At 51.0% G+C, this 22,420-nt stretch overlaps 1 protein-coding gene across 2 annotated transcripts in view; it reads left to right on the plus strand.

Annotated features, from left to right (window-relative positions):
* Positions 1 to 22,420, plus strand: part of asz1 (ankyrin repeat, SAM and basic leucine zipper domain containing 1) — a 134,512-nt gene that overhangs the window by 44,447 nt on the left and 67,645 nt on the right. For both annotated transcript variants that reach the window (XM_072485247.1, XM_072485248.1), the window contains exon 4: positions 17,504 to 17,615. In XM_072485247.1, the coding sequence (XP_072341348.1) occupies positions 17,504 to 17,615 (112 nt within the window). The remainder of the gene's footprint in view (positions 1 to 17,503; positions 17,616 to 22,420) is intronic.

Genomic DNA, 22,420 nt, shown 5'->3' on the forward strand with positions numbered 1-22,420 from the left:
ACCACTAAAGCGAGGTTGTAGTCCAACTGAAGGCTTTAATAAGCTAGATGTTTCCCCCAGCAGCTCGGGTACAGAAATAAGGCTGCTGGGGCGGCACGGGCTCTTATACCCTGCCTTACAGGGCGGAGCTACGATACAGCTTGACCAATAGGAAACATACAATATCTACCAATGGTGTTCCAGCATTACCAGGTACCGTAATACCTCTACACAGACTACCACATTCACCCCCTGGTTAAAAAAAAGAGTCCGGCGGGGGTGGTGGCTTGATATTACAACATGGTAACGTGGTAGAAATTATACTTATGGAGGTACCGTAATACCTCCGTACAGCGTTTTGTAACTATTTACAGATTCATAATTAACTATACACTTTAAAATGAAGCAATCAGTCGATCGGGGGCCCTGGTCGTCCTCTGTGATCGTCAAAGCTTCGGTGGTGACTCCGGTGGAGGCTCGGGCGTCTGTGACTCCAGGGGCATGGCCTTGATCTCTGTGGCAGCTTCGACACCCCTAGACGGCGCTGGTGGGGAAAACGGTTGACCTGGGAAGGGAGCATCTGCAGGGTGGGTGGGGGGGCCTAGACGGGGCCGGCGGAAGGACCGATCCTCCTGTAAGGTGCACTGGTTGGAGGGAGGGTGGGACTGGTGGCTGGGGGGTGCGTGGCAATTCGGTGGGCGCCAGGTCTCGTAGGGAGATCGTATCTTGTCGGCCATCGGGGTACGCCACGTAGGCGTACTGGGGGTTAGCGTGGAGAAGATGGACTCTTTCGACCAACGGGTCCGACTTGTGCGCCCGCACGTGTTTTCGGAGCAGGGTGGGTCCGGGAGCTGCCAGCCAGGTCAGGAGCGAGGTCCCAGAGGAGGACTTCCTGGGGAAGACAAGGAGACGTTCGTGAGGTGCTTGGTTGGTCGTGGTACAAAGCAGTGACCGGATGGAGTGGAGGGTATCCGGGAGGACTTCCTGCCAGCAGGAGACTGGGAGATTCCTGGACCATAGGCCCAGTAGGACGATCTTCCAGACTGTTCCGTTCTCCCTCTTTACCTGTCCGTTACCCAGGGGGTTGTAACTGGTCGTCCTGCTCGAGGCAATGCCCTTGCTGAGCAGGAATTGACGCAGTTCGTCGCTCATAAAGGAGGACCCCCTATCACTATGTATGTAAGCGGGGTACCCGAACAGCGTAAAGATGCTATGGAGGGCCTTGATGATGGTGGTTGCGGTCATGTCGGGGCAGGGGATGGCGAATGGGAACCGGGAGTACTCGTCAATCACGTTCAGGAAGTACGTGTTGTGGTTGGTGGAGGGGAGGAGGCCTTTGAAGTCCATGCTGAGGCGTTCAAAGGGACGGAAAGCCTTTATCAGGTGCGCTGGCCGGAAGAAGTGCGGTTTGCACTCTGCGCAGATTTGGCAGTCCCTGGTGGCTGTCCTGACCTCCTCGATGGAGTAGGGAACGTTGCGGGTCTCGATAAAGTGGAAAAAAACGAGTGACCCCGTGTGGCAGAGGTCCTCGTGGAGGGCTCAGAGGCGGTCCACTTGTGCGTTGGCACATGTGCCGCGGGACAGGGCATCAGGAGGCTCGTTTAGCTTCCCGGGACGATACAAGATCTCGTAGTTGTAGGTGGAGAGTTTGATCCTCCACCGCAAGATCTTATCGTTTTTTTATCTTGCCCCGCTGTGCATTATCGAACATGAAAGCAACCGACCGTTGGTCAGTAAGCAGAGTGAATCTCCTGCCGGCCAGGTAATGCCTCCAATGCCGCACAGCTTCCACTATGGCCTGGGCCTCCTTTTCGACTGAGGAGTGGAGGATTTCGGAAGCATGGAGGGTACGTGAGAAGAAGGCCACGGGTCTGCCCGTTTGGTTGAGGGTGGCCGCCAGAGCTACGTCAGATGCATCGCTCTCGACCTGGAAGGGGAGGGACTCGTCGATGGCGCACATCGTGGCCTTGGCAATGTCTGCTTTGATGCGGCTGAAGGCCTGGCGGGCCTCTATCGACAGGGCAAAAGGTGTGGATTGGATCAGGGGACGGGCCTTGTCCGCATAGTTGGGGACCCACTGGGCATAGTAAGAGAAAAATCCTCGGTAGCGCTTCAGGGCCTTGGAGCAGTGAGGGAGGGAGAACTCCATAAGGGGCCGCATGCGTTCAGGTCGGGGCCTATAACTCCATTTCGCACTACGTAGCCGAGGATGGCTAGGAGGTCGGTGCTAAACACGCATTTATTCTTGTAAGTAAGGTTAAGGATCTTTGCAGTCTGGAGGAATTTTCGGAGGTTGGTATCGTGGTCCTGCTGGTCGTGGCCGCAGATGGTGACATTATCGAGATACAGGAATGTTGACACCGAAGGGAACCCTTAAGAAGTGATAGACCCGCCCATCTGCCTCGAAGGCAATGTATTTGCGGTCACTAGTGCGGATGGGGAGCTGGTGGTAGGTTGACCTGAGATCCACCGTGGAGAAGACCTTGTAATGCGCAATCCTGTTTACCAGGTCGGATATGCGGGGGAGAGGGTACACGTCCAGCTGCGTAAACCTGTTGATGGTCTGACTGTGGTTGATGACCATCCTATGCTTCCCCCCGGTCTTTACCACCACTACTTAAGCTCTCCAGAGACTGTTGCTAGCTTCAATGACTCCTTCTCTCAGTAGCCTTTGGACCTCTGACCTAATAAAGATCCGGTCCTGGGCACTGTACCGTCTGCTCCTGGTGGGTTTGCAATCCGGGGTGAGGTTCGCAAACAGGGAAGGCGGATCGACCTTGAGGGCCGCGAGGCCGCAGACAGTGAGGGGGGTATAGGGCCGCCGAATTTGAAAGTTAGACTTTGGAGCTTACACTGGAAGTTTAAACCTAGGAGTGTGGCCGCGCAGAGGTGGGGAAGGACGTAGAGCCGGTAATTTTTAAACTCCCTTCCCTGGACTGTGAGGTTTGCTACCAATGGTGTTCCAGCATTACCAGGTACCGTAATACCTCTACACAGACGACCACACTGGACTGCCCAGTTTCTTTTCCAGAATTTCTCCTTGATGATTTTTCACACACTCAATGAAGAGAGCAGGAGGGCATGTCAGGAGCAGCACCAGGCATACCTAAAATTTAAGCTCCAACCCGGAGAAGCTGCAACACAGGACTGCTTGCATGCCAAACAACAGAAGTAGCAAACAATAGACCGGGCTAAGCGATTCCACAACCACTGGATCAGATCAAAGCTCTGCACTCCTTCCACATCCAGTTGTGAATGGTGGCAGACAGTTAAACAACTCCCTGGAGGAGGAAGAGGCTCCACAAATATCCCCATCTTCAATGTTGGGGTTGCGCAGCACATCACTACAAAAGATCAGGCTGAAGCATTGCAACATTCCTCAGCCAGAAGTGCCAGGTAAATGATCCATCTCTGCCTCCTCTGGATGTCACTGGCATCACAAATGCCAGTTCGATTCACTCCACGTGATATTAAGAAACGATTCAAGGCACTAGATACTGTGCAAGCAATGGATAACGGTGTTATCAAGCAGCACTTGCTTAACAATAATCTGCTCACTGACATTCAATTTGCGTTCCACTAGGACCTCATTACAACCTTGGTTTAAACATTGGCAAAAGGTTAAAACACCAGAGGTGAGTGTGACTGCCCTTGGCAGCATTTGGCGTGAGTGTGGCAATCAATGAGCCCTCGCAAAACTGGAGTCAATGGGAAAACTCTCTGCTGGTTGGAGTCATACGTAGCACAAAGGAAAGTAGTTGTGGTTGTTGAAGGTCAGACATCTCAGTCTCAAGTGCTTCTGAGACAGCACTTTCCAAACCCACAACTGCTACCACAACCAAAGGGCAAGGACAGCAGATGCATGGGAACACCAGCACGTAATATAACCTTTATTGTCACAAGTAGGCTTACATGAACACTGCAATGAAGTTACCGTGAAAAGCCCCTAGTCGCCGTATTCCGGTGCCTGTTCGGGCACACGGAGGGAGAATTCAGAATGTCGAATTCACATAACAGCACGTCTTTCGGGACTTGTGGAATGATACCGGAGCACCTGGAGGAAAATCACTCGGATATGGGGAGAACTTACAGACTCTGCACAGACAGTGACCCTAGCCGGGAATTGAACTTGGGACCCTGGTGCTGTGAAGCAACAGTGTGAACCACTGTGCCACCGTGCCGCCCATTGCATGTTCCCCTCCAGGCCACTCACCACACTGACTTGGAAATGTATCGCGCCGATCCTTCACTGTCGCTGGGTCAAATTCCTGGAACTCTCTCCCTAACAGCACCGAGGATGTACCTGCACCATATCGGCTACAGCAGTTCACGAAGACAGCTTACCACCACCTTCTCAAAGGCAATTAGGGATGGACAATAAATGCTGACCGAGCTGGCGCCACGCACATCCTGTGAACGAATAAAAAAAGTTTTCAGCAGTTTCCCTAATCAAGTTTGCCACCGAGTTCCACCAGTGTTCCATGGTTTCTGTCGTGGTTCTTCTATTACCCTTAGCTGTCTCACCATTTGCTCCCTGAATTCTCCCTTCACTTGCAGATCTTTGAGCTTTCGCCACCTGATGTTCTGTCCATCTCTTGCCTGCTGCCGTTTTATTTTCGGTTTAGAGCGCTGCCTTCAGCACTCATGCCTTGATTGGGAAGACTTTGCAATGACTTGAATTTAAGTATAGAGCATAATTTCAAAGAAAACAGTAGACATTAAGAGGACACTAAGAGGTCTGTGCGGAGTCTGCACATTCTCCCCGTGTGTGCGTGGGTTTCCTCCGGGTGCTCCGGTTTCCTCCCACAGTCCAAAGATGTGCAGGTTAGGTGGATTGGCCATGCTAAATTGCCCTTAAGTGTCCAAAATTGCCCTTAGTCTTGGGTGGGGTTACTGGGTTATAGGGATAGGGTGGAGGTGTGCGGTTGGGTAGGGTGCTCTTTCCAAGTGCCGGTGCAGACTCGATGGGCCGAATGGCCTCCTTCTGCACTGTAGATTCTATGACACAGAAAAGCCCATGGACGTGTAGCTGCCAAAATTCAATCCCAAGAATATGTGAGATGATAATTGGAGAAGTATTTTAAATAAATAACATATTTAATTAACATATTTTCCACAGATCTTGTTCAGGGCTTGACTAAAATTATGCTTCTCTTTGACCCAGGCTCTGACTAAGGCACTTTACTTTGAAATGCAAATGACGATGACGGTGCTTGCACCTGAGCAAACACTGAGCCACAAATGATCCATAACTTAGAGCTCACTGTATAGCAGGTGTTTCAAATCAGTGTCGTTTAAGAATCCGTTTAAACCACGTGGAGCAGCAACAGTGGCCTCCATTTATATAGTACCTTGAGAAGAACTTCCCAAAGTATTTCACAGCAGTTGACTTTGAAATGCTATATTTTAGTGGAAAGATTTTGTAATGTTTTAAGATAAAACTGGTGCTTTGATTGTGAATCAATACCTGCCCCGTTTTTAAAGGACACTTTGCTTTGTACATTGTTGAAAATGAGAACGATAGAAAGTTCTCAGATCCCTGGTCATCAAATAGAACATTACAGCGCAGTACAGGCCCTTCGGCCATCGATGTTGCGCCGACCTGTGAAACTACTCTAAAGCCCATCTACACTATTCCCTTATCATCCATATGTTTATCCAATGACCATTTAAATGCCCTTAATGTTGGCGAGTCCACTAATGTTACAGGCAGGGCATTCCACGCCCTTACTACTCTCTGAATAAAGAACCTACCTCTGACATCTGCCCTATATCTATCACCCCTCAATTTAAAGCTATGTCCCCTCGTGCTCGACATCACCATCCGAGGAAAAAGGCTCTCACTGTCCACCCTATCTAATCCTCTGATTATCTTGTATGCCTCAATTAAGTCGCCTCTTAACCTTCTTCTTTCTAAAGAAAATAACCTCAAGTCCCTCAGCCTTCTCTCATAAGATCTTCCCTCCAGACCAGGCAACATCCTGGTAAATCTCCTCTGCACCCTTTCCAATGCTTCCACATCCTTCCTATAATGCGGCGATCAGAACTGCACGCAATACTCCAAATGCGGCCGCACCAGAGTTTTGTACAGCTGCAACATGACCTCATGGCTCCGAAACTCAATCCCTCGACCAATAAAAGCTAACACGCCGTATGCCTTTTTAACAACCCTCTCAACCTGGGTGGCAACTTTCAGGGATCTATGTACATGGACACCGAGATCTCTCTGCTCACCCACACTACCAAGAATCTTACCATTTGCCCAGTACTCTGTCTTCCTGTTATTCCTTCCAAAATGAATTACCTCACATTTTTCTGCATTAAACTCCATTTGCCACCTCTCAGCCCAGCTCTGCAGCTTATCTATGTCCCTCTGAAACGTGTTACATCCTTCTGCACAGCGCACAACTCCACCGACTTTAGTGTCATTGGCAAATTTACTCACCCATCCTTCTAAGCCCTCCTCCAGGTCATTTATAAAAATGACAAACAGCAGTGGCCCCGAAACAGATCCTTGTGGTACACCACTAGTAACTGGACTCCAGGCTGAACATTTCCCATCAACCACCACCTTTTGTCGTCTTCCAGCTAGCCAATTTCTGATCCAAACTGCTAAATCACCCTGAATCCCAAGCCTCTGTATTTTCTGCAATAGCCTACCGTGGGGAACCTTATCAAACGCTTTACTGAAATCCATATACACCACATCAACAGCTTTACCCTCGTCCACCTGTTTGGTCACCTTCTCAAAGAACTCAATAAGGTTTGTGAGGCACGACCGACCCTTCACAAAACCGTGTTGACTATCTCTAATTAAATTATTCCTTTCCAGATGATTGTACGTCCTATCTCATATCAATCTTTCCAAGACTTTGCCCACAACAGACGTAAGGCTCACTGGTCTATAGTTACCGGGGTTGTCTCTACTCCCCTTCTTGAACAAGGGGACAACATTTGCTATCCTCCAGTCTTCTGGCACTATTCCTGTAGACAATGACGACATAAAGATCAAAGCCAAAGGCTCAGCAATCTCCTCCCTAGCTTCCCATAGAATCCTAGGATAAATCCTATCCGGCCCAGGGGGCTTATCTATTTTCACACTTTCCAGAATTGCTAACACCTTCTCTTTAAGAACCTCAAGCCCTTCTCGTCTAGTAGCCTGTATCTCAGTATTCTCCTCGACAACATTGTCTTTTTCTTGTGTGAATACTGACGAAAAATATTCATTTAGCACCTCTCCTTTCTCCTCGGACTCCACGCACAACTTCCCACTACTGTCCTTGACTGGCCCCACTCTTACCCTAGTCATTCTTTTATTCCTGACATATCTATAGAAAGCTTTAGGGTTATCCTTGATCCTACCTGCCAAAGACTTCTCATGTTCCCTCCTGACTCTTCTTAGCTCTCTCTTTAGGTCCTTCCTAGCTAACTTGTAACTCTCGAGCACCTTAACTGAACCTTCACGTCTCATCTTTACATAAGCCGCCTCCTTCCTCTTAACAAGTGATTCAACTACTTTAGTAAACCATGGTTCCCTCGCTCAACCACTTCCACTCTGCCTGACAGGGACATACTTATCAAGGACACGCAGTAGCTGTTCCTTGAACCAGCTCCACATTTCAATTGTGCCCATCCCCTGCAGTTTCCCTCCCCATCCTATGCATCCTAAGTCTTGCCTTATCGCATCATAATTGCCTTTCCCCCAGATATAACACTTGCCCTACGGGTATATACCTATCCGTTTCCATCACTAAAGTAAACGTAATCGAATTGTGGTCACTATCACCAAAGTGCTCACCTACCTCCAAATCTAACACCTGTCCAGGTTCATTTCCCAGTACCAAATCCAATATGGCCTCGCCTCTCGTTGGCCTATCTACATACTGCGTCAGGAAACCCTCCTGCACACATTGGACAAAAAAGGACCCATCTAACGTGCTCGAACTATAGCGTTTCCAGTCAATATTTGGAAAGTTAAAGTCCCCCATAATAACTGCACTGTTACTTTCGCTCCTATCCAGAATCATCTTTGCAATCCTTTCCTCTCCATCTCTGGAACTTTTCAGAGGCCTCTAGAAAACTCCCAGTAGGGTGACCTCTCCTTTCCTGTTTCTGACCTCGGCCCATACCACCTCAGTAGACGAGTCCTCATCGAACGTCCTTTCTGCCACCGTAATAGAGTGCAGCAGGATGGTTTGGTGGAATTTATGAAACCAAAACCAGTCATCGTAGGTTAACATTACAATAGTCTTTAATCACAAGTTGGTTTACATTAACACTGCAATGAAGTTACTGTGAAAATCCCCTAGTCTCTACATTCCAGTGCCTGTTCAGGTACACTGGGGAAGAATTCAGAATGTCCAATTCACCTAACAGCACATCTTTCGGGACTTGTGGGAGGAAACCGGAGCACTCGGAGGAAACCTACACAGACACTGGGAGAGCGTGCAGACTCCGCACAGACTGTGACCCGAGCCGGGAATCAAACCTGGGACCCTGGCGCTGTGAAGCAACAGTGATACCGTGCCACTATTTAACTGCAATGCATGTTTCATAAATCTGATCTTTTCTTTTAATAAATAATTAAGTGTTGCAATTTTAGCATTTTACCACAGAACCGTAGAATATATCTATTTGTGTAAACTAGCAGCAGCACCATACCAGAGTACTCGCATCGGCAGTCAGTTGCCGTACTCCACTTGTGAAATGCATGACATTTAAATGGCAGCACCCCCTCCAACCTCTTGCTGAGTGGGAACGAAACAAACAGAGCAGACACTGAGAGGGCAACTTGCTATTTACATAGCACAGCATTCAGATTGACTGAATTAAATGTGAGAAGCCATGGAGTGCAAATGGAGTGCACGCAGTTAAGGGAAAGCTAAGTAAATAACGAAGGAAGGAAGGAAGAGAAGGGTAGCTAGGCTAGCTGAAGCAGCATGGGAAGGAGGGGTGTGTGGAGCTTAAACACCAAATATGCCATTTGTGCTATAAATTCAAATCATTTATCACAACAGCCAGCATGCAAATAGTCTCAGTGGATAGACCTTTTGGCCCCAATTTTAGGCAAGTCACAGACTTTTAGATGCATATTTGGAAAGGCGAGGCGCTGGTGGCTAAGAGGGGGGGCACCTTACACACCGGTTTCTTCACACACACCGGTACAAAGATGTTGAAATTACAACACTTAATGATTTATTAAAATAAAAGATCAGATTTAAAGCAACATACCGAGTTAGGTGGTGGTTACCAGGGATCTGAGGGTTTAGTATGATGTTCGTTGGTAACAACTTTCAAAGCAGTTTCCTTTGTACATGGGCCAGGTACATTACAAATGCACTCCATTAAAACCCAGTATTTCAAGAGCAATTCTTGCGAAACACTTCTGGGAGGTTCGTCTTTCTCATATGAAAGATGCCCCACAGTTCTCTATCCCCAAACCTCAACCACATCATCTACATGGAACGACCTCTCCACTTGATCAAGCACAAAGCTGTCATTAATCTTTTCCTTTTGCCCTCCACTGGCATTCTTCCATGCGTTCCCTCAACCCCACTACTGTTGCCACCCACCCTTTGCCTAACAACAGCTTTTCAAGTGTAATAAAAGTTCCAAGACACTTTGCAAGTCTTGTCAAACAGAATTTGACATTGAACATGTAAGGGTATATTAAATCAAAGCATTTCTTATCTGGGAGTCAATGTAGGCCAACTTCCTCACTAATTCAAAATCAAATTTATAAGTTTCTTTCCTCTACACTTCCACTTCTGCTGTATCTGGCACTGTTGACCTACCAACAGAATAACTCAGTTTTCCAGTCCGGCCATTGACTCCTTTAAGTTCCTGGGCAACAAATTTAAGGCACCTGCCTACCACTGTCGCAGTCATGCATTGTAGATCTAGCCTGATCACAATAATTCAGGTCTCCTTTCTGCCATAATGAACCATCTCTTTAAACCCCATCCTTCTCTCGCCCTGACTTACAACTACAGTACAAAATCATCATCTTCAGGTTTGAGACTACCGGGGTTACCTGTCCTGTGGGCAAATCTCCAGGTCCGGATCAATTGTGGCCCAGGATGCTGTGGGAAATGAGGGAGGAGATTGCCGGTGCTCTGACGCAAATTTTTAATTCCTCTTTGGCCTTGTGCGAGGTGCCAGAGGACTGGAGGACAGCTAATGAAATGAAATGAAATGAAAATCGCTTATTGTCACGAGTAGGCTTCAATGAAGTTACTGTGAAAAGCCCCTAGTCGCCACATTCCGGCGCCTGTTCGGGGAGGCTGGTACGGGAATTGAACCGTGCTGCTGGCCTGCCTTGGTCTGCTTTAAAAGCCAGCGATTTAGCCCAGTGAGCTAAACCAGCCCCTATTAATGTCCCACTATTTAAGAATGGTTGTAGAGATAAGCCATGGAGCTACAGACCAGTGAGTCTCAATGTCAGTGGTCGGGAAACTACTGGAGAAAATTCTGAAGGTGAGAATCTCTCTCCGCTTGAAGATGCAAGGTTTGGTCAGGAATAGCCAGCATGGCTTTATCAGAGGGAAGTCATGCCGAACAAATTTGATTTAATTTTTGGAGCATGTGACCAGGTGTGTAGATAAGGGTAGTGTAGTTGATGTAGTTTACATGGACTTCAGCAAAGCCTTTGACAAGGTCCCACATGGGAGACTTATAAAGAAGGCAATGGGATACAGGGTAACTTGATAAGGTAGGTTCAAAATTGGCTTAGCAAAGCCTTTGACAAGGTCCCACATGGGAGACTTATATAGAAGGCAATGGGATACAGGGTATCTTGATAAGGTAGGTTCAAAATTGGCTTAGCTGTCGGAGACAGAGGGTGATGACAGATGGTTGCTTTACTGACAGGAAGCCAGTGAGCAGTGGCGTCCCACAGGGATCCGTGCTGGGTCCCCTATAGTTAGTCATTTATATAAATGACGTAGATGACTATGTGGGAGGTAGGATCAGTAAGTTTGCGGTTGACACAAAAAGTGAGGTTGGGTGTCTTGGGTTACAGGAAGATATAGACGGGATGGTCAAATGGGCAGAAAAGTGGCCGATGGGATTAACCCTGAAATGTGTGAGGTGATAAACTTTGGAAGGAGTAATGCGACAAGAAAGTATACGATGAATGGCATGACACTGGGAAGTTCCGAGGAACAAAGTGACTGTGGCGTGTTTGTCCATAGATCTCTGAAGGCAAAAGGGCAGGTTAATAGGGACACAATGAAAAAGGACACTTTTATCAGTCGAGGCATAGATTACATGAGCAGAAAGGTTATGTTGGAATTGTATGGAAAGCTACAGCGAGGCTACAGCTGGGGTACTGGGTGCAATTGTGATTGCCACATTATAGGGAGGATGTGATTGCACTAGAGGGGATGCAGAGGCGATTCACCAGGATTTTGCCTGGGATAGAATATTTAAGTTATGAAGAGAGGTTGAATAGGCTTGGGATGTTTTCGCTGGAGCAGAGAAGATTGAGGGGTGACCTGACCGAGGTGTACGTGGGGCACGGACAGGAAGGATAGGGAGCAGCTGTTCCCCTTAGTTGAAGGGTCAGTTATGAGAGGTCACAAGTTCAATGTCAGGGGCAGGAGGTTTAGGGGGGATTTGAGGAAAAAACCTTTTTACCCAAAGGCTGGTGACAGTCTGGAATGCACTGTCTGCGAGGGTGGTGACGGTCTGGAATGTACTGTCTGCGAGGCTGGTGAAGGTCTGGAATGCACTGTCTGCGAGGGTGGTGACGGTCTGGAATGCACTGTCTGCGAGGGTGGTGACGGTCTGGAATGCACTGTCTGCGAGGGTGGTGACGGTCTGGAATGCACTGTCTGCGAGGGTGGTGACGGTCTGGAATGCACTGTCTGCCAGGGTGGTGACGGTCTGGAATGCACTGTCTGCGAGGGTGGTGACAGTCTGGAATGCACTGTCACGAAGGGTGGTGACAGTCTGGAATGCACTGTCTGCGAGGGTGGTGACGGTCTGGAATGCACTGTCTGCGAGGGTGGTGACGGTCTGGAATGCACTGTCTGCGAGGGTGGTGACGGTCTGGAATGCACTGTCTGCGAGGGTGGTGACAGTCTGGAATGCACTGTCAGGAAGGGTGGTGACAGTCTGGAATGCACTGTCTGCGAGGGTGGTGACGGTCTGGAATGCACTGTCTGCGAGGGTGGTGACGGTCTGGAATGCACTGTCTGCGAGGGTGGTGACGGTCTGGAATGCACTGTCTGTGAGGGTGGTGACGGTCTGGAATGCACTGTCTGCGAGGGTGGTGACGGTCTGGAATGCACTGTCTGCGAGTGTGGTGACGGTCTGGAATGCACTGTCTGCGAGGATGGTGAAGGTCTGGAATGCACTGTCTGCGAGGGTGGTGACGGTCTGGAATGCACTGTCTGCGAGGGTGGTGACGGTCTGGAATGCACTGTCTGCGAGGGTGGTGGCGGTCTGGAATGCACTGTCTGCGAGGGTGGTGACGGTCTGGAATGCACTGTCTGTGAGGGTGGTGACGGTCTGGATTGCACTGTCTGCGAGGGTGGTGACGGTCTGGAATGCACTGTCTGCCAGTGTGGTGACAGTCTGGAATGCACTGTCACGAAGAGTGGTGACAGTCTGGAATGCACTGTCTGCGAGGGTGGTGACGGTCTGGAATGCACTGTCTGCGAGGGTGGTGACGGTCTGGAATGCACTGTCTGCGAGGGTGGTGACGGTCTGGAATGCACTGTCTGCGAGGGTGGTGACGGTCTGGAATGCACTGTCTGCGAGGGTGTTGACCGTCTGGAATGCACTGTCTGCGAGGGTGGTGAAGGTCTGGAATGCACGGTCTGCGCGGATGGTGAAGGTCTGGAATGCACTGTCTGCGAGGGTGGTGATGGTCTGGAATGCACTGTCTGCGAGGGTGGTGACAGTCTGGAATGCACTGTCTGCGAGGGTGGTGACGGTCTGGAATGCACTGTCTGCGAGGGTGGTGACGGTCTGGAATGCACTGTCTGCGAGGGTGGTGACGGTCTGGAATGCACTGTCTGCGAGGGTGGTGACCGTCTGGAATGCACTGTCTGCGAGGGTGGTGAAGGTCTGGAATGCACGGTCTGCGCGGATGGTGAAGGTCTGGAATGCACTGTCTGCGAGGGTGGTGATGGTCTGGAATGCACTGTCTGCGAGGGTGGTGACAGTCTGGAATGCACTGTCTGCGAGGGTGGTGACGGTCTGGAATGCACTGTCTGCGAGGGTGATGACCGTCTGGAATGCACTGTCTGCGAGGGTGGTGAAGGTCTGGAATGCACGGTCTGCGAGGATGGTGAAGGTCTGGAATGCACTGTCTGCGAGGGTGGTGACAGTCTGGAATGCACTGTCTGCGAGGGTGGTGACAGTCTGGAATGCACTGTCTGCGAGGGTGGTGACGGTCTGGAATGCACTGTCTGCGAGGGTGGTGACAGTCTGGAATGCACTGTCTGCGAGGGTGGTGACGGTCTGGAATGCACTGTCTGCGAGGGTGGTGACGGTCTGGAATGCACTGTCTGCGAGGGTGGTGACGGTCTGGAATGCACTGTCTGCGAGGGTGGTGACGGTCTGGATAGCACTGTCTGCGAGAGTGGTGACGGTCTGGAATGCACTGTCTGCGAGGGTGGTGACGGTCTGGAATGCACTGTCTGCGAGGATGGTGACGGTCTGGAATGCACTGTCTGCGAGGGTGGTGACGGTCTGGAATGCACTGTCGGCGAGAGTGGTGACGGTCTGGAATGCACTGTCTGCGAGGGTGATGACCGTCTGGAATGCACTGTCTGCGAGGGTGGTGAAGGTCTGGAATGCACGGTCTGCGAGGATGGTGAAGGTCTGGAATGCACTGTCTGCGAGGGTGGTGATGGTCTGGAATGCACTGTCTGCGAGGGTGGTGACGGTCTGGATAGCACTGTCTGCGAGGGTGGTGACGGTCTGGAATGCACTGTCTGCGAGGGTGGTGACGGTCTGGAATGCACTGTCTGCGAGGATGGTGACGGTCTGGAATGCACTGTCTGCGAGGGTGGTGACGGTCTGGAATGCACTGTCTGCGAGAGTGGTGACGGTCTGGAATGCACTGTCTGCGAGGGTGATGACCGTCTGGAATGCACTGTCTGCGAGGGCGGTGAAGGTCTGGAATGCACGGTCTGCGAGGATGGTGAAGGTCTGGAATGCACTGTCTGCGAGGGTGGTGACGGTCTGGAATGCACTGTCTGCGAGGGTGGTGACGGTCTGGAATGCACTGTCTGCGAGGGTGGTGACGGTCTGGAATGCACTGTCTGCGAGGGTGGTGACGGTCTGGAATGCACTGTCTGCGAGGGTGGTGACGGTCTGGTATGCACTTTCCGCGAGGGTGGTGACGGTCTGGAATGCACTGTCTGCGAGGGTGGTGACGGTCTGGAATGCACTGTCTGCGTGGGTGGTGACGGTCTGGAATGCACTGTCTGCGAGAGTGGTGACGGTCTGGAATGCACTGTCTGCAAGGGTGGTGACGGTCTGGAATGCACGGTCTGCGAGGATAGTGACGGTCTGGAATGCACTGCCTGCGAGCGTGGTGACGGTCTGGAATGCACTGTCTGCGAGGGTGGTGACGGTCTGGAATGCACGGTCTGCGAGGGTGGTGACGGTCTGGAATGCACTGTCTGCGAGGATGGTGTCGGTCTGGAATGCACTGTCTGCGAGGGTGGTGACGGTCTGGAATGCACTGTCTGCGAGGGTGGCGACGGTCTGGGTTGCCTCACATCCTTTAAAAAGTACCTGGATGAGCACTTGGCACATCATAACATTCAAGGCTATGGGCCAAATACTGGCAAATAGGATTCGGTAGGCAGGTCAGGTGTTTTTCATGCATCGGTGCAGACTCAATGGTCCGAAGGGCCTCTTCTGTGATTCTGTCACTTTTCCTTCACCGTGAGGCTCATCCCCAGCACAAAGTGCCGTTAAATACGGGCCATGATCTCACTGACACGGCCAATCGTGCCCAAAATGACACTTGGAGATGTTTCCGTTAAATTGAGCCCAGATTCTCCTTCTAACAAACAAGATGACTGTTCTGAAGAAGTCTCACAGTCTCAAAACGTTGACTTTGATCCTCTCTCCACGGATGCTGTTAGGCCTGCTCAGTTTTTCCAGCATTTTCTGTTTTTAATTTCAGATTTCCAGCATCTGCAGTATTTTGCTTTTATTAAACGAGATCATTAATTATTCGCTTATCTTTTAAATCTCTCATTTTTGCATTTTGTATAGTGAAAATTAAGTTTATAATTAATCTGTTTTGGAGGTGATGATGATGTGCAATATATTCTGTTTCTGTAAACTTGCTTATCTCGCAGTGGAATTTTGTGGAGTAATAGGAACGGTGCTGTGAAAACAATCAACTCTGCTTGTAGCATTGTGAAACTATTCCTTCTGTTCCCTTATAATTCGCTTGGAGAGAGGGAAATTCAACACCGGTGACCTTATCATATCGTGATTCAATTTTCCATCGCCATGCGAGTGAATCTATTTTACAACTTTGTCCATTTCTGAATTTGTTACAGGATGTGAGGAAGTAATTTTGAGAATATATGTTTAATGATTTTGATTTTTAGAAATGAGTTAGGGCAAGATCTCAAAGTTGAGCATTTTTCAGAGCTTTAGCTATTGACAACTTTGAGACGTGACAACGATGAGCAATGGAATAGGCTCACGTGGTTTTTCTGAGGGGCGGCACGGTAGCACAGTGCTTAGCACTGTTGCTTCACAGCGCCAGGGTCCCAGATTTGATTCCCGCTTGGGTCACTGTGTGGAGTCTGCACGCTCTCCCTGTGTCTACGTGGGTTTCCTCTGGGTATTCCGGTTTCCTCCCACAGGTCCTAAAAGACGTGCTGTTAGGTGAATTGGACATTCTGAATTCTGCCTCTGTGCACCCGAACAGATGCCGGCATGTGGCGACTAGGGGATTTTCACAGTAACTTCATTGCAGTGTTGGACAGCACGGTAGCATTGTGGATAGCACAATTGCTTCACAGCTCCAGGGTCCCAGGTTTGATTCCCGGCTTGGGTCACTGTCTGTGCGGAGTCTGCCTCCCCGTGTGTGCGTGGGTTTCCTCCGGTTTCCTCCCACAGTCCAAAGATGTGCAGGTTAGGTGGATTGGCCATACTAAATTGCCCTTAGTGTCCAAAATTCCTCTTAGTGTTGGGTGAGGTTACTGGGTTATGGGGATCAGGTGGAGGTGTTGACCTTGGGTAGTGTGCTCTTTCCAAGAGCCGGTGCAGTCTCGATGGGCCGAATGGCCTCCTTCTGCTCAGTAAATTCTATGTTAATGTAAGCCGACTTGTGACAATAATAGATTATTATTATAATTCAGATTATTATAAAGATTATTATGTGGGTGAATGTTGCTGCAAGATGAACAGAAAACCAAGTCAAATTGGAAAGAGCCCCAAACCAAGAATTCACAAACTCTGTTGCCTATTTAATTTTCTGAATGGCTATGACGTAGGTTTGTGTAAAATCTCGGAGCTGCTTTGTTCCGTTGTATATGTTTCCACTTGTAAATTCTGGTTTTTAAATTGGCCACATCTGTGAACACAAGTGGATTCATGTAATTTGTAGTTACTGAGCTGCAGGACGTTGCATGTAGTGAGCAGATGGTTAAGGGTACGTCCAAGAGGGTAATCGGTGCTTGAGGCTGCGAAAGGAAGCAATTATTGTACATGCGTCAAAATTCCACCTCGGCTACTTTAACAAAAATAACTGTGCGCAATTCATGCATTCATTCTGCGAATCCTGCCAAATATTTACATGGGTTGTTAAATGTATTTTATATCGTGAACTGAAAGCTACTTGCCCTAAGCAGCCTTTTCTACGTAAAATGGCAATATATTTTTAAAATTAGCTTTTTTTATATTTTACTACATCAACTAAAACTTGCCAAACAGTTCTAATAGTTTTGATTTAACAATATGTTGCATATTGTATTTGATTGGAGGTACCTAAATCGTTGTGTTTCATCACACCTAAACTGTTTAATTCTTTAAAACGTCAATATCACACTTAATCAATAAAAATGCCCTAGGGCAGCACGGTGGCGCAGTGGGTTAGCACTGCGGCTTCACGGCGCCGAGGTCCCAGGTTCGATCCCAGCTCTGGGTCACTGTCTGTTTGGAGTTTGCACATTCTCCCCGTGTTTGCGTGGGTTTAGCCTCCACAACCCAAAAGATGTGCAAGCTAGGTGGATTGGCCACGCTAAATTGCCCCTTAATTGGAAAAAAAATATGAATTGGGTACTCTAAATTTATATATTTTTTTTAAAATGCAGCATTATATATTTTGCTTGAAGACTCAAACTTAATCATTAATTTATATTGGTGCCAACAACAGTTAGAACTATCTTAATTATCTGCTGCATTGGTAATTTTCACATTTGCATCAAGATGTTTAACAATATTCCTTTCCAGCTTTATGTTTCATATTTTTTGTATTTTCTCTTGGTGGTTTCTCTTTTTACAGTAACATATTTTGTGTTTTTTATAAATCCTGTAGATCAGTATACAGTATTGATGGCTGCCTGTGCTAGTAATGAGGCAGAAGAAAAAGTGGCGAAGTGTACAGAGTTGCTGTTGTCCAGAAATGCAAATCCAAATACCTTGAGCAGGTATGAACATTTACTTTATTGCATTGTGGAACGGGACGAAGGAAGGGTTCAATCCTGCTCCAAGGTTGCTGTCCTTTTCTAATTATGAAACTCGGCATGGTGTTGGCATCGATCTGGAAGTAAATTTTTAGATGGCAGCGGCAGAGAGAATTAAGATGATGAAAGCAAGGAAATTAAGCAGGGTAATTGCTCTCAACAATTCCTCATTCTTACACAACTTTGTTGAATATCACTGTGATAGCCTGGTTGTTTCAGCCGATAATGCACTTGAATTTCATGCAGCTTCGGCGCTTGGGTCCAAATACCAGGCTTGACATTTGCAGTCATGTCACCTTGGCCATGTATCTGACAACTTAGCGAGAGTCTTCCCCTCCTGGAATGTTTAGACCTTCCATGGAGATATCCTTGGATAGGAAATCATAGTCTTTCTGGAGAAATCTACAAAACAAAAGCAGGGGTAAGAACAAGGCTGAAACAGCCCATATAAACATGTTGGGAATTTTTTTAAGATTTGGTTGAAATCAATGAGTTTGGTATTTCTTCATAAAAATCCCACATATTTAGTCATTGTTTGGAATGGGTGTCGAGGCTGTGGTGCTGGGGAAAGCGCCTTCAGGACCTTCTGTGTCGAGGTAAATTACTCCTTCATTTGTTGCCATTTAATCTTGGTCATCCACACACGCAACTTTTTAAAAAAAAATTCCAATTAAGGGACAATTCAACGTGGCCAATCCACCTACCCTGCACATCTTTGGGTTCTGGGGGTGAGACCTACGCAGACAGGGGGAGAAGGTGCAAACTCCACAGCGACAGTGACCCCGGCCGGGATTGACCTGGGTCCTCGGTGCTGTGAGGCTGCAGTGCTAACCACTGTGCCACCATGCCGCTCTGACACATGCAACGCTAACCAGTTACTTCACTGAATCAACTCTTTGCATACTATTTGATTATATGTCCCTTCTTGATTTTGCAACCTTCAATCCTTGCTAGACAGATATTTATCCAGCCTTTTTTAAAGGAAGGAGTGGGCTGACTCTGTCCTATTAGCTGGTATTCTGTGGGTGTTTTAGTGACATTAATCTCTAATTTTGAAGTTTGCTAATTTTGCAAACAACTTTATACCTGTATATTCCTTCTCCTCGTTTTCACAAACCAGACTTATGAATGTCCTCCTGCTTTATTTGTTATCTGCATACTTCCTTTTTTGCAAAATTGTTTTGGTTCTCTAAAAGGAAGGTTATAGGAGATAGGGGGCGAAATTCTCCGTTATCGGCGCAAAGTCCGCCGATCGACGCAAAAAACGGCGAAAGTCCGACCTGCATCATGCCGCCAAAAACGTCGCGAAGTCTCCGGCCCGGAATGGGCTAGCAGCGACGTGACGGGATCCGCGCTTGCTCACGTGGTTCACGCCGTGCAGCGTCATACACGCCGCATGGCGTGACGGCTCATAAGGACGCGCTGCTCCCCCCCCACCCGACCGGAACACCCGACCGGGATGGCCAGCCGCCGCTCATCCCCGAGGTTCCAGTCATGGGATGTGGAGGCGCTCCTCGACGCAGTGGAGCAGAGGAGGGAGGCCCTGTATCCCGGGCACGGCGGCAGAGTTGCCCCACGCCACAGCCGGCGTCTGTGGAGGGAGGTGGCAGAGGCCGTCACTGCTGTGGCCCTGACACCGCGGACAGGCACCCAGTGCCACAAGAAGGTGAACGACCTCATCAGAGCAGCCAGGGTGAGCCTCCCCCCCCCCCCCCCTGCCCGATATCCATATCCCCCCTCCCCCATATCCCCCCTCCCCCATATCCCCCTCCCCCATATCCCCCTCCCCCCCATATTCCCCCTCCCCCATATCCCCCTCCCCATATCCCCCTCCCCCATATCCCCCCTCCCCCATATCCCCCCTCCCCCATATCCCCCCTCCCCCATATCCCCCCTCCCCCATATCCCCCCTCCCCCATATCCTCCCCTCCCCCATAACCCCCCTCCCCCATATCCCCCCCTCCCCCATATCCCCCCCTCCCCCATATCCCCCCTCCCCCATATCCCCCCTCCCCATATCCCCCCTCCCCCATATCCCCCCTCCCCCATATCCCCCCTCCCCCATATCCCCCCTCCCCCATATCCCCCCTCCCCCATATCCCCCCTCCCCCATATCCCCAAGTGAATCCAGCCCTAACCTTAACCTCTGCAATACACGCGCAACCGATGGCGTGCATTCATATACCTGTCTAACACTGTTGCCTTTTACCCCTGCCACCACCCGCCACAGGAGAAGCGCGCACACAACAATAGGGAGCATGTGAGGACTGGAAGAGGCCCCGCTGATGAGAGGCCACTGACCGAACACGAGGAAAGGGCCCTGGAACTGGCTGGCGGACCTGAGGACCTGAAGTCGGGGGCGTACTAGCAAGTGAGCCACCGACAGCCCGTCCCCATATCCCCCCCTCCCCATATCACCTGATCACTGCCTGCGTGTCTAACCATGCATGCTTCATTGTGTATCGCAGGAGCAAACGTCGAGGCACCCATCCCCGCAGATGCAGACCGCCCGCAGGATGCCCCTCGGAGGCCACGGGAGACGGAGAGACCCGGACCCTCCGGCATGCGACGCCCGCAGGATGTCCCTCGCACACCATGGGAGACGGAGAGACCCGGACCCTCCGGCATGCGATGCCCGCAGGATGCCCCTCGCACACCACGGGAGACGGAGAGACCCAGACCCTCCGGCATGCGACGCCCGCAGGATGCCCCTCGCACACCACTGGAGACGGAGAGACCTGGACCCTCCGGCATGCGACGCCCGCAGGATGTCCCTTGGAGGCCACTGGAGACGGAGAGACCTGGAGCAACAGGGAGACGACGCCCCCGTCTCGTGCGGGTGCAACGACGCAGGCGTGTGCCACCCAGCGACGAGAGGGGCAGCCACAGGCCCCCATCACAGCCGAGCCAGGACACCACTGCCCAGGACACCCCTACCCGGGACAGCACTACCCAGGAAAATGAAATACCGGACAGTGACACAGATTGGATGGGCGGAGACGAACTGCCACCCCAAAGTGTCATGGACTCTGAGTGGGACGAAGAGCACGACACAACGCCACTGCTGTCACCAACACCCTCCACCATCGCAGAAACACACCTCGGTTGGGCACTTTAGTGATGAGGCGTCTGGTACACTCACTGGTGCGCACAACACAGCTGTCCCGGTACAGCAGGCGGAGGTAGGAGCAGCAGAGGGGCCGGGCGGTCGGAGGGCAGCCCAGCCCAAGCGAACATCTGCCGCCCAGATGGATCCCGGGTTCCTGGAGTTGCCACACCCACCCATAGATCCGATGCAACCACCGAACCGGAGACGAGCGAAGAGGGTGACGGCCGGCTTGCGGCGGCTGCAGTCGCAGGTGGAGGAGTCCACCCGCGTCCAGGAGCTGGGAGTGGTGCCGGTCATACGTGCCACCCAGGCCGACACCGCCTGGGTGGCGTCCGCGGTGGAGGCAATGGGTGCGACGGTGTCAGACATGGGGAACGGTTTGCGAGGCCTGGGGCTTTCCGTGCAGGCGGCGTCTGCGGCCCAGGACATGGCTGCCCTCTCACAGGAGGCCATGAGCCAGCGGCAGATGGCAGAGGCGCTCAACGCCATAGCCCAGTCTCTGCAGGCCATGGCCCAGTCTCAGCAGGCCATGGCCCAGTCTCAGCAGGCCATGGCCCAGTCTCAGCAGGCCATGGCCCAGTCTCAGCAGGCCATGGCCCAGTCTCAGCAGGCCATGGCCCAGTCTCAGCAGGCCATGGCCCAGTCTCAGCAGGCCATGGCCCAGTCTCAGCAGGCCATGGCCCAGTCTCAGCAGGCCATGGCCCAGTCTCAGCAGGCCATGGCCCAGTCTCTGCAGGCCATGGCCCAGTCTCTGCAGGCCATCGCTGAGGGCATCGGCGCCATTGGCCATGTGCGAGCCGGCGTGTGTGTGTGTGTCCCCCCCCCTTCCGTCCCAGGTGCATCGGATGGGCAACGGGCAGGACAGGCTGGCAGCTCGCCATCCCAGTCGCCCGGGCCGCAGCCTGGCCCATCTAGGCCAGGACGCCCCAGGAAACGGCCGCCAAAGGGATCCCGTGTCAGAGGGCAGGAATCACAGGAGTCCACCTCCAGTTCTGCTGTACCGTCTGGGGAACCACGTAGACATAGTCATAGGGTCCGTAAGGCCAAACAATTAGACACTGAGTAAGTTGGCACGGGTGCAGGGCACAGATGAGTTTTAGGGGCTAGGGCACGTGCATGAACTCCGTTCGTTATTAAAGTCAATGTTACAGAAGCTGCCTTTGTGCTCTGTCCAAAGCGTGCGGGGGTGTCATGTACGTTGAGCGCAAGTGTGTGTGTGAGGGGTGGTCTTACCTCAGCCCCAGGTGAGTCTGCCCCCTTCCCCCTGGGCCGCCATCAACATCTCCCCGGGCAGAGGACGGGACCGTGCGCTGCAGTGTCACAGCCGCATGCAGGGATGGTGCGGGTGGATGGTGGTACTGTGGCCATGGGTCAGACATAGTCCAACGATGTGGAGCCAGGAGCTCATCGCAGGGAGGGTTGTCATCATCCTCCATGGCCTGCAATAGACACGCGTCCACCGGCAACTGTGAGAGCCCGGCCGTTGTGCTGCAGGTGGATCGGCAATGGGGGGGTGGTGTGCATGCGGGTGCGGTGGGTGGGGTTGGGGAGGGGGGTGAGGGTGCTGGGTGGGTGGATGGGTGGGGGGTGTGGGTGGTCGGCTGTTGCCATGGTGTGCGGTCTGTGGCCATACTACCCGATTCCCACGCCCATCTAGTCA

This window comes from Scyliorhinus torazame, chromosome 19, assembly GCF_047496885.1.
Source record: "Scyliorhinus torazame isolate Kashiwa2021f chromosome 19, sScyTor2.1, whole genome shotgun sequence".
Classification (NCBI taxonomy): Eukaryota; Metazoa; Chordata; class Chondrichthyes; order Carcharhiniformes; family Scyliorhinidae; genus Scyliorhinus; species Scyliorhinus torazame.